An 18557-nucleotide genomic window follows, 5' to 3' on the forward strand; every position below is an offset into this window, starting at 1 on the left:
CAATGATGTTAATTATTAAATATGGTAATTGATCACAATGGTCGCAGCTACTGTACCAGATCGAAAACAAGCAATGCTTTTTAACTACAATAGTTAAGACAAATAAAAGTCAAAGATCTATGTTGCGCACTGCAAAATTATTCAATAACTGCTTATTTGAATTTCATTACTCGGCTTCAAATGTTATAAAAGCGAAGTTAGCGGAGAGCTTGTGGGCGGCTGGTGACAGTAGTGCTACTGGTGCTAACTCATCTGTGTGATGCCATAACTGCATCTGTTCTTCTGCAAACTGCCAGCGGGGCTGTCCTGTTGCTAGACTCAAAATATCGGACAGTCCCTTTTGCCTTGTGTTTGTATTTTTGTTATTTTCACTATTTGTTATTGTTATTTGTTATGCTTCACTAACAATTTGTATACAATAAAACATTGCGCGCACACACATTTCTAGTATAATTAAGAAGTTTCCAGTCGATTAGACTATTGCTTCTTGAGATATTGCTGAAATACCGATGGCACTTGTAGCTGACCGAGAAATTTAAAATGGCTGCAGACAGTAAATTAGTTTCTAGTGGCACGCAGATTGAATTTTTTGGTAATGAAGGGTCAGGAGTAGACAAACCTTGAAAGGTTCTTCTCCTCAGCAACAAGAGCTTTACAACTATTTGTTTTTTATTTATGACAAATATACACAATATATTAGATTCTGTGTACTGCAATCGTTGTTTCTTCAGTTACCTCTAAACATCAATTCTTCGAGTGTTACAAACTGTTTACTCTACTCGATTTCTGTTTTTTTCCCATTGAGTTTATACACTTGAAGCTTCATGAAGACACTCAATTAGCAGGAATTGAGCTATTCTAAATGATGTCACAGTCAATGGAAGGTCGTTAAACGTCTAGAATCAAGGGAGCCACTTGCATATGCAAAACTAGGCTTCTCACTATTTCTACTCTCTGTAAAAATGAAAGAGCTGATCAGACGTTCTCTCATATTGTACATGTCTTTCTCTCGTATCCTCTACTACTAGGTGCTCTGTGCGACAGCTGAGAACTTCATACAAGCGTTTTTAGTAGCGCCTTTACTTGCAGCGATAGGTAAATAGCTGGGTGGTAAGATGACACAAGATGTATCTTAACATACCTTCCAAACCTTGTGGACCTGGAAGTCCTGGTTCACCATTACGCCCTATCTGTCCTGGTTCACCTTTCAAACCCATAAATCCCTCTGGTCCCATGTCACCCATTTCACCTTTTAGACCTTGCAGACCATCAGCGCCGGGCCTTCCCTAACATTAAAAAAGACAACCTTTGTGAATAGACTAGCGTTTTATGCTACTGATACTAAGAATGTGAAAGCTGCTGCAAGACGATAGAACAGACAAGACATCATGAAAAATTTAGTACTTTTATTACATGTACTTCTGTTATATAATCTAAAATAATACCAGCAGCAATCCTGATAAATGCAAAAACCGATTAAAGCAGCTAAAAACCTTACATTATGTAATATGATACATTATGTAATATGATACATTATGTAATATAATACTAGATGTTTTTATCAACTGCTCACAACTAATTGCTAGCTGTGAGATGATATGCTAAGAAATCTGGTTTTTCCTTCAGGTTAGTTTTGAACAACGCGATTACGGATTCAAAAATGACTCAACTTTAGTCACTCGTGTACTACTATTTACCAGATTAGTATCACTATAATACTAGAAATTCTCCTGCCATACAGCCCGCGACTAAAGTGATAATGGAAAAAAGAAAGTGTACTGCTGGTTGTTGAAAAATTAGTTGTCAGCAGGAATTGGCAGAGTATAGTGTAAATAAGAGTTGTTCGAGATGATATAAAATAAACTTGAGGGAGCACGGCTCCAAAAAGGTGCAACTAACAATTTATTTTGGAGGTAAAGTTGGGTTGAAACCAGGTATATGAGTAATTGGTTAATTGTTGATATTACAGTTGTATTTGGTAGTTTAATATAAATAGATATATAAAGGCGAAAAATTTCTATTTTAGAAGTGTAAGTATAAAAAAATGTTAGGAATGTAGTAAATGGAAAGTATATGGGCAATGTAGAGTTGTATACAAAGTAATAGAAATAGAATAATGGTATATGATATAGAATAATGTTGTAAATAGATTTATATGTAGGCCCTATATAAGTATATGTAAAGTACATGTATTTTGTATACGAACTAATAACAAAGAAAATATACATGTATAATAATAGAAATATAGAAACGGAGACATATAGTGTTTAGAAAAAGTTCATATAGAAAAAAATAGAAATAGCTTTGCTACATAAGTGCAGTGTTCTGTTAAAGGTAGCGCAGTCTAGTCTCCTCTCTTCTACGTTGTAGGATTTGGTCATTGATAGCTAATTGAATGATGCGCTCCCTAGCGAAGTTATTAACAAGTAAGTCATTAATGTTTCAAACTTGAGAGAGAGAGCAACAAACGATATCCCAGCGGTAATTTCGGCCATAGACTGGTGAAATGTGTACGTTTTTCTACTATCTGTTGCACGACTTTATGGGCGTTTGGTTGACTGATCTTAATTTTGATTAAAAAGGCTTGTCAGGTGTTAATGGCGACTTTAGGACAAATGAATCTTTCTAGTTGTGTATCATCCGATCAGATGGATAAGTTTTAGGATATGGTTGACAATTTTCAAAGACTTGGTAACATATTTAAATAGGTGTATAGGTGTTTTGTATCGTTATTATACTTAAACGAGTCGAAAAACAAATGGTTAAATTGTTTGATGGGATTTCGGTTCAAGGGTTTGGGCATGGCCATTGGTGGATACTTTTCGGGAGTTGTGTGCACAAATTCATTTATCATAAAGCTCCCAAACACTTGCTTCGCTCATGCTTGGTCGTGGGATTATATATTATATAATATTATATGTTATATAATATTATTCATTAATAGTAGTCTGGGCAGTCCTGTGCACCGTGAGGATCGTATGAGTAATAAGTATGTGCATAATTAAATCATGGTGGAATTGCAGCTGATTAGTGTTGTGGTTAGTGCGCTGCCTGTAAAACGGAGTATCTGAGTTCAACTCCTATGCAAGGTAATTTTTTTCCAACCGCTTTTTAGCGTTGCTTTAGACAGACAAACAGACTTGGCAAAAGAAAACATTTAACATTTTTATGATGCAGCAAAACTGCACCGCTGTAAAAATAACTGACCAAATACTGATACAACACATACAAGTAGAGGTTATATATAAGTAGAGGTTTATATTATATACTGATATATAATATGATACTTAATTATTAATATATATATATTGTATGAAATGCCCAAGTAACTTTCGCTATACACATCGCACACTATTTACCGATATTAATAGATGTACCAACATTGCCGATGTTTATGTTGTTTTTACCTATAAAAAAATTCCTAGACTGACACAGATGAGAGTTATGGTGGAAATCTTCTTTAATCACGATAACGTATGATATATGATATAGATATTAACATTATTTGTGGCTGTTCAATGTCAAGTTTATCACTTGTTATCACAAATTATTACCATTCTTTTGCTATTTATGAGTGACGACTCATTCTGCCATTAAAATAATAATATAATTATTAATTATATTATTATATTATTAATTTACCAATCATTGAATACGCTCGATCACTAATTTCTGTGTCTGTTACTATTAACTTCTGTGACCTTCACATTCCTTTCAATAATATATAACATATATATTTATAAATTAATGTATAAGTAGAGGTTCCACTGTATCTATACAGATTTCTCAAGGTATCTGTGTTTGTATGTGTGTCCCTCCGGCTATAGCTATTAAAATCCAAAAACAAAAAAACCGTACCAAAGAAAATTTGATTTCAGGCCATCCCATTTGCCAGTCCAATGCAACACCGATTTGGCCACAAACATTGATAGGCCAACTAGACCATATATGTTGCTATATGGGAGCCAGTAACATGACACAAAATCATGGCGTACCCTCATTGGAAGCCTTAGCTATTATTAGTAAGCTAACTGAAATTTTCCATCGGCAATGTGCCAGGCTAATAGCGAGTGGCAGGTAACTCTCATTACCTCTCTTTGTTTATAAGCTGATTTTTAATACCCGGGCAACGCCAGGAAGCACTGCTAGAACGCGTATATATATATATATATATACATATATATATATATACGCGTTCTAGCATATATATAATGTATATATATACGTACAACAAAATGTAACATTACAATGTACTACGTTCTGTATGTACCATAAGGAGTTCTTACCTTCAAGACAAATATATAACATAAACGTTGAATTTAACTTAAATTAATTTAGCTTACTAAACATATACTTAAAGTTAAGTTTTAGCATGTATTTTACTAAACGAAAATTCAACTTTGTGATATATATACATGTATATACATATATATATATATATATTACTTGAAATAAACTAGGCCATTTCACATCACTTGCTGTAGCTGTAAGCAGATTGTAATAATGTGAAGAACACAAAATGTTGTAAAGAAACTGTCAGCCGACATACCTTTGGGCCAGGTGGTCCATCTTTTCCCCTATATCCAGATTGTCCAGGCCTGCCAGAGTACCCATCCATGCCAGAAGGACCACGTTGCCCCTTCAACCCAAACACCCCTGGCTCACCTCGTTGTCCAGGTTCACCAGGCAATCCTGTAACAGGACAAATCAGTGTAGTAGTAGTTTCAACCACCTCATGTTAATTTTAAACAGTATTTGAAGATCAATTACAGTTCAATTTTATTTCAATAAAATAATGTAAAACAGCAATACAACTCGACCTGAGAAATCAGTCAAAATATTAAGAGCAGATTGGTTTGGTTCAAAGTAATAAATACTTTTTTTGGAGTCGATTGTCTTCTTTTTTACAAACCAGCAGTGTTAAAATCAAAATAAAACTAATACAAATTTCAGTATAATACCTTTCTCTAAACTAATAAGAAAACAATCAAAAACTACAAAGTTTATAGTTCAGAGTGATATGAAGGGCATGCAGTGGGGCAGGTGCACAGGCTAATCAATCAGTGCGAAAGGGAGACAATCATGTGACTACGTGTTTAAAAAATATACTGATTGCTTATTGACCCTAAGACTGCCTTGATGAAAACCTCTTCAAGCAGTCTATCATTTTGCCAGTCAAAGTTTGTACACAAGCATATACTTTGACTGTTAAATGACAGAATATACTGTGAATCAGATGACGCTAGTGTTAGACCTACTAGTAGTAGTAGTAGTAGCACTATATGTAAGCTAATACAGATAAACAGAGTCACTGACAATATAATTGCTGAAATACTGAGGCTCCATGCCACAATACTAAACAATCCAAACTGCAAAATATTTTAGTATTCACGTTTCCTTTTACATTTGATGTGATGCTCGAGACTTCTTTTTATGCTTGATGCCTTTTTCTTTACATTTGTCAGATGTTATATGTAATAAGGCTTTCACTTTCACTTTACACCTACCTTATGTTAGACGCAGGAAGGCTTTCACTTTCACTTTACATTTATTTTATGTTATATGCAGAAAGACTTTCACTTTCTCTTTACATCTATCTTATTTTATACGTAGGAAGGTTTTCACTTTCACTTTACATTTATTTTATGTTATACGCAGGAAGGCTTTCACAGAAATATATATATATTTCTCACAGTATGTGTGAATGTATGTGTGTCCCTCCAGCTATAGCTATTATTGGAATAGCTGTAGCTGGACAATGCTGATGCAACGTCATGGCGTACCATCACTAGAAGCTTATCGCTTATTACCTAGCTTACTGGAATTTTCCATTGGCAATGTGCCAGGCTAATAGCAAGTGGCGAGCAACTCTCATTATTTCTCAATGTTTATAAGTTGATTTTTAATACTATTTTCCATTGGCAATGTACCGGGCTAATAGCTAGTGGTAGGCAACTCTCATCACTTCTTTTTGTTTATAGGCTGATTTTTAATTCCCGGGCAACATCGGGATATTGTATATATACACTGTATATATGTAAATATACACCATATATATTGTATATATATACTGTATATATGTAAATATACACTGTATATATTGTATATCTGCGGTGTATATATTATATATATACTGTATATATACATACACTGTATATATACAATATATAGTGTATATATACATATATACAGGGTATATATACAACATATATACACTGTATATATGTATATATACACTGTATATATGTATATATACACTATATATATAAATATATTGTTTATATGCAGCATATATATATTATATATACTGTATATATACAGTGTATATATACAGTATATATACTGTATATATACAGTATATACAGTGTATATATAGTATATACACACTGTATATACAGTGTATATATACTGTATATATACATACACATAATTGAGTGACAAATCTCAAGAGGCAAACTATTCATGTGATGTATATATATAGACGCAGACTAGCCATGTGATATATATAGAGGCAGACTAGCCATGTGATATATATAGAGGCAGACTAGCCAGGTGATGTGTATGTATAAAGGCAGACTAGTCATGTGATATATATAGAGGCAGACTAGTCATGTGATATATATATAGAGGCAGACTAGCCATGTGATGTATATGTATAGAGGCAGACTAGTCATGTGATATATATAGAGGCAGACTAGCCGTGTGATGTATATATATAGAGACAGACTAGTCATGTGATGTATATATATAGAGGCAGACTAGCCATGTGATGTATATATATAGAGGCTGACTAGTCATGTGATGTATATATATATATATAGAGGCAGACTAGCCATGTGAGGTATATAGAGGCAGACTAGCCATGTGATGTATATATATATATATATATATAGAGGCAGACTAGCCATGTGAGGTATATAGAGGCAGACTAGCCATGTGATGTATATATATATAGAGGCATACTAGCCATGTGATGTATATATATAGAGGCAGACTAGTCATGCGCTGTATATATATAGAGGCAGACTAGTCATGTGATGTATATATATAGAGGCAGACTAGCCATATGATGTATATAGAGGCAGACTAGCCATGTGATGTATATATATAGAGGCATACTAGCCATGTGATGTATATATATAGAGGCATACTAGCCATGTGATGTATATATATAGAGGCTGACTAGTCATGTGATGTATATATATAGAGGCAGACTAGCCATGTGATGTATATATATAGAGGCAGACTAGCCATGTGATGTATATATAGAGGCAGACTAGTCATGTGATGTATATATATAGAGGCAGACTAGCCATGTGATGTATATATAGAGGCAGACTAGTCATGTGATTTATATATATAGAGGCAGACTAGTCATGTGATGTATATATATAGAGGCATACTAGTCATGTGGTTTATATATATAGAGGCAGACTAGTCATGTGATGTATATGTATAGAGGCTGACTAGCCATGTGATGTATATATATATATAGAGACAGACTAGTCATGTGATGTATATGTGTAGTGAAAAAAGAAACAATTTATTGCTGTTCACGTGCAGTCTCTGTGCTTGAAAATTACCTTCCGATAAAGTTATTCAGTGCAAAAGAATTTAATTTGTAACTGGCTTACAGGTTGCAAAATTAAAAAAATTTTTATGATCAGTTTCTCAGTTCAGGCACACATTTATTTATACAGATTATAAAATATGCATACGCATGATTGATTTTTATGCGGAAACATGGCGACTCAAAATCTGTATAAGTCTGACCATTTATCTTGGACCAAAAGTGTTCTTAAATAGCAGACGCCTTCAAAACAACCCAAACTCCCAAGCAAAGATAATGCCTGTGAACAGCTCTTCATGCACTATTATACAACTGAATACCTTTAGATACCCCTCCTGAAACAAAAAAATGTACAAAGTCACATTTTACAGCCAATAAAAAGGTATAATAAACAAGTAATGTATATAGCAGCGACTTGCATGCCAGTACAATATGAAGTTTTTTAGAATACATGTAAGTTCCTGACTCGCTCTAATCACTGATACAAAGGCGCCACTCACCTTTAGGGAAATTGTCCCCAGAAGGACCCCTATCACCCTTATCACCAACAATAGAATCACCAACATCACCGGGAGCACCAGGCAATCCATCCAAGCCACGAAAACCTTTTGGACCATATTGTCCATCAGGTCCATCAAAACCTGGCTCTCCAGGTTCTCCAGGTTCACCAATAACTAGTTGATTTGATCGGCCTTTAATACCCTTGACTCCAGACATTCCTTTACTACCTAAAGGCAATTTAAAAACATCTGTAAATGGAGCCCAAGAAGCAAACATGCCCAGGTGGAAATAACTCTGAAAAATGGTTTGTTTGGCAACTCTGATTGAACCTGAAGTTCTGAGCTGCCTAGTAGAGACTGTTCATACTAACTAATTAACTTATTCGTAAGCACGACGGGTAGACTCACGTATTCTAATCGTAGTTGGGCAACCAACACAAATTAACTCCCCTATGAACTTTACCCTTTTCAAGTATTGTCATTTCTGAATTATAAAAAACTTTTTGATTGGTTATATGAAATAAAATATGGCTCATCAGAAAAAAATCAAAACTCTGCTTCAATGATATTTTCTGCAATAGTTTAATCAAAATACTAAATCTATGTTGACATTAACTAAACACCGGAAAACATTATTTCAACTTCAAACTTGATCGATTGCTATGAATTTTCTGTTGACTGTGGAAGTGAATATGTATGCAAAGTTGGAAAATGCAAGACTGAAAAATTGCATAAATCATGTTCAAAAAATTATTTTTCATTTTTTTAAATTTTCTCAAGATTTAATTCTGTCAATTTGAACTGTTATGTTCTAATAAAAAATAGAACTTTTAGTAAGTCAAAGGTATCTGGGGTAAATCGCATGAAAATTAGTCGATTGTGAATGAGTTAAGGTAAGGAATCAACGCTTTCATATAAAAAAAGGAAATAGCTTTCTGCAGAGTTGCTTATGTCAAGAAATCAAATAAGCCTGCCAAGTGAGGGTAAATCCCAGAGCTAGACCGACATAACATACACACTATATTTATCACTAACACTATAGGCTGTTTCTTCATTGAACTTTGTGTTACTGAGTGAAGGTCATTCAGTGTTCGAAGAACTTGACATATGATGTCACGAATTTAACTCATCAATAATCTCACACCTACGAAACTAACTTCTCAAAAATAAATTTCAATAAAACAATTTCAAGATCAACTACGCTATGGTACATCTGTGCTCCAAGAGTTTTTACTGGTACACAATTTGAATGTTATACAAGTACAGTATGATAATATTGAGGTTCTTTACTGGTACACAGTTTGAATTGTAACTTAATTGTAACTGTAATGGAAGGAACTGCGATGAGATATAGTGAATATGACTACAGATGTTAACTCTTGCCTGGAAATCCATCATCTCCAGTTCTACCAGGACGTCCCACTGGTCCAATATCACCTTTTTCTCCCTTCATACCGGGAAACCCATTAAAACCTGTAGCTCCTTTCATACCAGGATTTCCATCCAAACCAGGGTATCCATTCCTGCCGCGCACACCCTTTTCAGCTAAAAATGGGAGAAAGTACAATTTGAGTGTTAGTTGAAGGTCTTAACCTTGTTGAAAAACATGTCACAAATTATATCTTGACTTGAAGATGCTAAAAACAGTAACTACCTAAAACATGTCACAAATTATATCTTGACTTGAAGATGCTAAAAACAGTAACCACCTAAAACATGCTCCAACACAATGACTAACAAACGCATTTGATATTTTTAAATAATGGAAAATACAAACTTCATCATATTAAATAAAGCTACAAGAATTTCAGTTGTAAATATTGGCTAAAGACGACTAAAGCAACGATTGAACATGATTAAATGGTTTCTTTAAATTTCTTAACAAATTGATGCAGTAAAAAAAGCACATAACACCTAACCTATGAGTGCATGGTGTCTGTGTGCACATAACATCTAACCTATGAGTGCATGTGGTGTGTGTGCACATAACACCTAACCTATGAAAGCATGGTGTCTGTGTGCACATAACATCTAACCTATGAGTGCATGTGGTGTATGTGCACATAACACCTAACCTATGAAAGCATGGTGTCTGTGTGCACATAACATCTAACCTATGAGTGCATGGTGTCTGTGCACACATAACATCTAACTTATGAGTGCATGGGGTGTGTGTGCACATAACATCTAACCTATGAGTGCATGGGGTGTGTGTGCACATAACACCTAACCTATGAGTGCATGGGGTGTGTGTGCACATAACATCTAACCTATGAGTGCATAGCGTGTGTGTGCACATAACACCTAACCTATGAGTGCATAGTGTCTGTGTGCACATAACATCTGACCTATGAGTGCATGGTGTTTGTGTGCACATGCATAAGAAGAAGGGTCTTACAGAAATACCCTAAAAACATCCTGATACAGAATCTAGCTATGCTTGGAACACTTCTCTATAGATATAGCGTCATGTAGAGAAGGGAGTGAGAGTAAATCAAGGAACAATCAATAATTTAAAGTCAATCAAACAATTGATATGCTGCATACTTACCGAGAAGGTTGCCTAATGGTAGATGATTACCAAAATTATTTTTATATAAAAACTGGTTAAAAGTAAAACAAACCATGCGACACCAATTAAATATCCCAGTAAAGAAAACCTTCATAGGATAATAAATCAAGTGCAACTATCAGAAACGTTAGGTAAGTAATGCCATTTTATAAAGAGCTATTTAACGTGAATTCTATGAAGCCTTGTAAAACCCTTAAAAAAACACAAGCCATGATTCTCTCTCAGAACAATAAAAGAAGTCACATCTACTATATATATATTTCTCAAAGTATGTCGTATGTATGCATTAAAGATCTTGGAATAAAGAAACCATACCGAAGAAGATTTAATCTCAAACCCTACTGTTTACCAGTTCAACACCCTACCCAATAGGCCACAGAGAATGAGTTGACAGCAAGCCGATATACATGTAAGTTGCTATGTGAGACCACATACCCAACGGCTTTGCATACCACACAGGGTGATTGCATAAATAAGTAATTGTCATTAGTTAGCTTACTAAAATTTTCCATTGGTAATCTGCCAGGCTAATAGCAAGTGGCAGGCAACTCTCATTACTTCTCATTGTTTATAAACTGATTTTTAATACTCGGGCAATGCCAGGAGGCACAGCTAGTATTTTTGATCAAGCTCAAGCATGTTGAGCAAGAAACTAAACTTGTTTCAACTTGTGAGTTAATTTGAAAGACACTTCTTTCTTGAAAACTGATTCTGCTAGATTTGTCACTGCAAAAGTAATTTAAACCAAGTATTCAAAACAACAAGGAAAAAGCTGATTAAAAATTAGAATAGTGAAAGTGAAAACAGGCTTAAATAGACTGTTACTTTTTCTAGTCAAAATAAAGACTTATCAAATGAATATAGCAGTGATGAGAGAGCAGGAACAAGGAGAATAGCAATTCCTAGTGAACAAAGAGAAAGCAATTCCTAGTTAACAAGGAGAAAGTGATTCCATAAAAACAGTTTTAAAAGGAATATTCGCATCCCTTATTCCAACGAAAAAAATATATGTTGGCCAGAAGATCTGGGCACTAGTTCTACCCTCTCATTTTTCATCATAAGATGATTTTTCATCTAAATAAACTACATCTTTTTCATCTTTCCATTTGTAAGCTTACCTAGTCAGCTAGATATGACATATTCTACATTTTCAACAATTCATTTAAAGGTTGACTTGCAACAAAATTCACATTACAGTTATTTGGTATCATAAGATTCACCATGTCTTACTCTGTTGTGTTGTAGGTGCAAAATATATGGGAATGTGATTACAAGCTCTTAAAAGCTAAAAAACGAACAGTTAATCACAGCCACACGAGACAGCCGTAGTTTGGATTCGCTTTCCAAAATGGCTCAAATGGGACGTAGTTGTTACATGATGGTTTCTGTTTACACTTTCATGCAACCTCATTCGTCGAAATATTTTCACAAATATACTTCACGCATTCAATAAAACCATGTCTATTGTTTTTACGCGTCTGTTTTATCATCATTGTAATGCTGTCACTTTTAGCACTGATATCTTATAACTTACCGTAAAAAATTGTTAAACTTTTTAGCTTTAGCTTTAAGGAGTACATATCATTGTTTGATAAACATGACGAGCTTGTTGGTCACCTGTGATAATCGAAAAGTGCTGCAAAAATTATTTGCGAAGTATTGGGTCACGTGATCAGATTGCGACTTGACGATTGAATAATGCCGAAACAAAACTGTAAAGTAGCGAGCATCTATATTTGGTACGGGGTCTTCGGTAAAACCCGAAGTGTTTGTCATAAACTAGTACTACGATAAGTTTTATATTGAGCTTTTTATTGGCCTTTCAATTCACGTGAGAACATCACGTGACAAAACAATAACCAAACTGTAATGACTACGTCAGAGAAATAAAACAGATTCCAATCTATGGCGGCTTTTCGTTTTTGAGCTTTTAAGAGCTTGTAATCACATTTCCACGTCTTTGGCACCTACCACACAACAGAGTAAGACATGGTGAATCTTTTGATACCAAATAACTGTAATGTGAATTTTGTTGCAAGTCAACCTTTAACCAGTTCAAATTAATCATGGAGTTCCATGGTTGACTAATGAGTAAATGTCAAAACAATCGGCCACATAACGTAATTTACAATAACATATGTTATCACTAGATGCTTAAATCTTTTAATAAAATACAGGTAAATAACTTTAGCTATATATATATTAAATGGATATATTGAAAAAGCTCAATTTTGCCAATATATAACAACTTTTTTCTAGTTGAAAATCAGTTTGTATTGTCCAAAATACGATTCTAGAAAATTATGACGCAAGACTGTTTTGTAGTGCCATAATTTCTTTGCAACAAATCATAATTTTGTAAGGAAAGACTTTTTCAATTCCTAAAACACCTGAAGTACTAGTTACATAGCGGTGCAATATGGTACCTTTAGGTCCGGGAGGACCTTGTTCCCCACTTTCTCCTTTATCACCAAAATCTCCTGCCTTTCCTTTTAACCCGTTAAATCCGGGAAGACCATCTCGTCCTTTATTACCAGGTAAGCCAGGGTAGCCTTTCACCCCTCTCAAGCCCTGTGACCAAGTGTGACATGCTTGAAAATAAAAGTGCTGAGAAAATATGTTTAATTCGGAGTGGCGATTCTTATTACCAAATTATAAAATCTGATGTTTCTATGAAGCCTTTAATGACCATAATCATTTAGATACAAAGTTTTAACAGTTTTAGCTATCTATAAAGTAACCAAAACTGGTATAAACATTTTACCTGAAGATTGCTCTTACCAAGCATGAAACTATTAGTAATGAAGTGTTTTATCTAAAGTAATAGTCTGTTTTACTGATTGTATTTCATGTAAATTTTTTGCAAATGTTATAACCAAGTGTAAAAGCTTGCAGGTATTCAGATTTAAAACTATCCAGCAGATGAATAAAATAAAAAGATATTGTTTCAAAAAAAAATTTCAAAGTTTGGATGAGCATGAATACTTGTGCAAAAAATTCAAGTAATAAAAGAAATAGTAAACTCACTGTGACAAACTATTAGACAGTAAAACAGCTTAAATACTTTTACGGAGGCATTCAATAGTTAGTCAATTGTTCCACAAGACAGTATATTAATAAGATATCACTGGCATATCTTAATAACATACCGCTAAAACATGCCGTAACGCTGATAAAACACACAGAAGATTCAGTAAGCTAACTGAAGTCTAAGCTGCATGCTTAGACTTCAGTCAGACAATGATGGAGTTTCAGTAAGGGGTGAACAATTATCAGCGCAATATGATGTCGTTGCCAATTGAAGAATTATTTTAAAATTACGCTGTGATTGACAACAAACAGAGACAATATCTTGTTTTCTAAAATGGTAGTCACTCTAGAACCGAAGAATACGGCACAAAAGTGGTTTTTTCATTCAGCACCTTGGGCCAGCTTTCTATCAGATACGGTCCAGATAAAAAACAGAATATTGTTTGCGTGTTTGCAAAGTCTCTGAGAAGAATACATCATCGGCTTATTTAGAGAAAACTAGTGAAAAAAATTCATATTTATTGTCGTGCGTTTTAAACATTTATATTTTATTTATGTATGTATAACTTTTTATTGGTAATCATCAAAAAATGATGTTTTTTGTTACACGTGAAAAGAAAGAAAAGCACAAATGAAAAAACAGAAATATGGAATTATTGAGTGAGTTGAACGAACATAAAAAGTTGGCAATCAAATTGTATTGCGGAAAAGCCGGGATAGTGAATGGAAGATTTTAGTACCAGAATGTTAATAAACTGAAACATGCAATGGTGGATGTAGTATAATGTTGTCACGGATTTTGTAATGAGATGGGTTGGAAATTTGGTAAGCTGGAATATGTAATCGGTAGTACACAAGTCTTAGTAACACTTCTGTACTGTAAGAATATCCTTTTCTGCTGTCGATTTGGTGAGATGGGGATATATATATACACATATATATACAGGCCTATATATATCAACGTATATATATATATATATATACATATACATATATATGTATATATAGCCTATATATATACATATATATATCATATATATGTATATATATACATATTTATATATATATAGATATATATATATATAGATATAGATATATATATATATGGTATATATATATACATATATATATCAACGCTATCGAATGTAGTTAGCATATTCTTTTAGGGTACTCTTTGAAATAAAATAGATGCGATGATGAAAGTATAAAACTGATAACTTACAGAATCACCAGGCATTCCCTTTGAACCTGGTAGTCCTTCTAGACCTGGGGAACCAGGATCACCATATGGGCCACGATCACCACGATCGCCAGCTTTACCATCAGTACCAGGATCACCAGGTCGACCTATTAGCCCATTCTCGCCATTTTGTCCTGGCTGGCCCGGTGGGCCATCCAATCCAGGATAACCATTTACCCCATTTATTCCCTGTTCACCCGGTTCGCCTGACATGAAAAATTAGGAGCCTATAAGTTATTGCCTTTAAACATAAAAACAGTAAAACAAACAAATTTATACTACTAAAAAGATGTGACCGCTTGAGCTCATTTTTGCGAGATAAAAACAAGTAAAATTGTCAATAGTTGAAGTGTTTCCACTGGACCCTTAATAATAAAAACAATTAGATTTCAAGTCAAAACAGCTACAAATGGCATGGTATATGTTGCTATAGTTAGCATTGCGTTTGTCGCTACGAATAGCATATATATGGTACTGAAAATAGCGTGAATGTGTTGCATGAATAGGGTGGCCATGTGACTATATAAATAGGGTCGCATATGCACTAAAAATTGTGTGGCATATGTTACACATACAGTAGACGCCCCTGCAATAATCCATTTAAAGAACGTTTATAGTGCTATTGCGTTATACGAATCTTAAAATACATATAAATTGCCTAATCTGTTCCAAAGTATTCCCTAACTCACCCCTTTAGCACTTAATAAAGAAAAAAACCAAACCTAACTTTTTAATTTAATGAGTCTACAGTAACTGTGGTATTGTTGGGTAACAGTAACTATGGTATTTTTGTTTAACAGTAACTGTGCTATTGTTGGTTAACAGTAACTGTAGTATTGTTGGGTAACAGTAACTATGGTATTGTTGGGTAACAGTAATTGTGGTATTGTTGGATAACAATAACTGTGGTATTGTTGGATAACAGTAACTGTGGTATTGTTGGGAAACAGTAAATGTGGTATTGTTAGGTAACAGTAACTGTGGTATTGTTGAGTAACAGTAACTGTGGTATTGTTGGGTAACAGTAACTGTGGTATTGTTGGGTAACGGTAACTGTGGTATTGTTGGGTAACAGTAACTGTGGTATTGTTGGGTAACAGTAACTGTGGTATTGTTGGGTAACAGTACTGTGGTATTTTTGGGTAACAGTAAATGTGGTATTGTTGGGAAACAGTAAATGTGGTATTGTTAGGTAACAGTAACTGTGGTATTGTTGAGTAACAGTAACTGTGGTATTGTTGGGTAACAGTAACTGTGGTATTGTTGGGTAACGGTAACTGTGGTATTGTTGGGTAACAGTAACTGTGGTATTGTTGGGTAACAGTAACTGTGGTATTGTTGGGTAACAGTAACTGTGGTATTTTTGGGTAACAGTAACTGTGGTATTGTTGGGTAACAGTAACTGTGGTATTGTTGGGTAATGGTAACTGTGGTATTGTTGGGTAACAGTAACTGTGATAATGTTGGGTAACAGTAACTGTGGTATTGCTGGGTAACATTAACTGTGGTATTGTTGGGTAACAGTAACTGTGGTATTGTTGGGTAACAGTAATTGTGGTATTGTTGAGTAACAGTAACTGTGGTATTGTTGAGTAACAGTAACTATGGTATTGTTGGGTAACAGTAATTGTGGTGTTGTTGGATAACAGTAACTGTGGTACTGTTGGATAACAGTAACTGTGGTATTGTTGGGCAACAGTAACTGTGGTATTGTTGGATAACAGTAACTGTGGTATTGTTGGTTAACAGTAACTGTGGTATTGTTGGGTAACAGTAACTGCGGTATTGTTGGGTAACAGTAACTGTGGTATTGCTGGGTAACAGAAATTGTGGTATTGTTGGATAACAGTAACTGTGGTAATGTTGGCTAACAGTAACTGTGGTATTGTTGGGTAGCAGTAACTGTGGTATTGTTGGATAACAGTAACTGTGGTATTGTTGGATAACAGTAACTGTGGTATTGTTGGGTAATAGTAACTGTGGTATTGTTGGGTAGCAGTAACTGTGGTATTGTTGGGTAACAGTAACTGTGGTATTGTTGGGTAACAGTAACTGCGGTATTGTTGGGTAACAGTAACTGTGGTATTGCTGGGTAACAGAAATTGTGGTATTGTTGGATAACAGTAACTGTGGTAATGTTGGCTAACAGTAACTGTGGTATTGTTGGGTAGCAGTAACTGTGGTATTGTTGGATAACAGTAACTGTGGTATTGTTGGGTAATAGTAACTGTGGTATTGTTGGGTAGCAGTAACTGTGGTATTGTTGGGTAACAGTAACTGTGGTATTGTTGGGTAACAGTAACTGTGGTATTGTTGGGTAACAGTAACTGTGGTATTGTTGGGTAATAGTAACTGTGGTATTGTTGGGTAACAGTAACTGTGGTATTGCTGGGTAACAGTAACTGTGGTATTGTTGGGTAACAGTAACTGTGGTATTGTTGGGTAACAGTAACTGTGGTATTGTTGGTTTGTATCAACAACTTATCTCTTTTCTCTTTTCACATTCACTAGGTGTAAGGCTCATGATTATGACAATGAATACAGTAAGATAAATGAAGCGCAAACCTTCAATGTCAAATTAAATTAATTTTTTCACATTTTTTAAACAGCAAGATTAGGCTGCAATAAAAATATAATAATGTGTCTAAAATAGAGTAAAACAAAATTATGCCTTTACTATACTGAGATTGATTTCAACGAGACTCAAACTTGTGACATTCAGTTTGGTAAACAGATACTCTAACACCTGCATCAATCAATCACCTTTCACCTTATTTCTGAATAATTACAAAGCTTCTTATTCTGTCTAATTTGTAGTAACACATGACGATCTCTCACGACACGCCAGACTGCCAGGAACTAGTATGTATAATTATAAAGATGCATCGTTTTCTATCACAAGTGCGACGAGAAAGCAATATTTTAAAGCTAAATACAGGACTCTCGTTATTCAAACCAAATTTGATAACTTTCACGGATTTGAAGCTTAACGCAATATGGAATTTCTTACAGAATATGAACTTTCCATGAATCGTTTATGTTATCTAGAATTTACATTATAGAAGGCATATGTCATAAGAGCATCTACTGCACATGGTATGTACAGTAGATGCTCTTATAACATATACCTCCTAAAACCTAAATTCCAGATAACGTAAATAATTTATATGAATTTTTGGCTTCGTACCGCGTAAAAAATTCTATATGATGTAAAGTGTCAAGTCAGATGAGTTCCCAAACTCAATTTGAATGGTAAACTGTCTCACCGCACTTGTGAGAGAAAGAATGACGTGTGCATATAGCGTTATACTTACTATAAACAACTTTCACGACATTCTAGTTCATCGTGATAGATCGTCAGATGTGTCAACAAAACAGAGAATAGGATAGCTGAGTAATTGTTCACAAATACTTAAAGGCAATTGATTGGTACAGGTGTTACAGCATCAGTCTAACAGTCGGAATGTCACAAGTTAAAGTATTATTGAAAGTTATCTTTTATCCTAACCATGACCCCTGGATACAGATAGAGGACAAACAGATAGTGCCCACTCTTTTTATCGTAAAAATATTTTTTTGCTCTGCTTCATTGTAGACGTATAAAATACTTGTTACTGGTTTTATTTTGCAGAATAGACTTTGCTG

The 18557-nt window shown here is 34.5% G+C and overlaps 1 protein-coding gene across 3 annotated transcripts in view; it reads right to left on the reverse strand.

The window, feature by feature from the left end:
- LOC137407402 (collagen alpha-1(IV) chain-like) overlaps positions 1-18557 on the reverse strand; it is a 104646-nt gene that overhangs the window by 26899 nt on the left and 59190 nt on the right. The window contains exons 27-34 of one of the 3 annotated variants that reach the window (XM_068094050.1): positions 14895-15118; positions 13069-13213; positions 10622-10633; positions 9454-9615; positions 8071-8298; positions 7891-7905; positions 4550-4692; positions 1142-1286 (exon numbers count right to left, since the gene is read on the reverse strand). In XM_068094050.1, the coding sequence (XP_067950151.1) occupies positions 1142-1286; positions 4550-4692; positions 7891-7905; positions 8071-8298; positions 9454-9615; positions 10622-10633; positions 13069-13213; positions 14895-15118 (1074 nt within the window). The remainder of the gene's footprint in view (positions 1-1141; positions 1287-4549; positions 4693-7890; positions 7906-8070; positions 8299-9453; positions 9616-10621; positions 10634-13068; positions 13214-14894; positions 15119-18557) is intronic. The other 2 variants (XM_068094051.1, XM_068094052.1) reach the window with 2 other exon arrangements.

The sequence above is a fragment of the Watersipora subatra genome, chromosome 10 (genome assembly GCF_963576615.1).
Source record: "Watersipora subatra chromosome 10, tzWatSuba1.1, whole genome shotgun sequence".
Lineage (NCBI taxonomy): Eukaryota > Metazoa > Bryozoa > Gymnolaemata > Cheilostomatida > Watersiporidae > Watersipora > Watersipora subatra.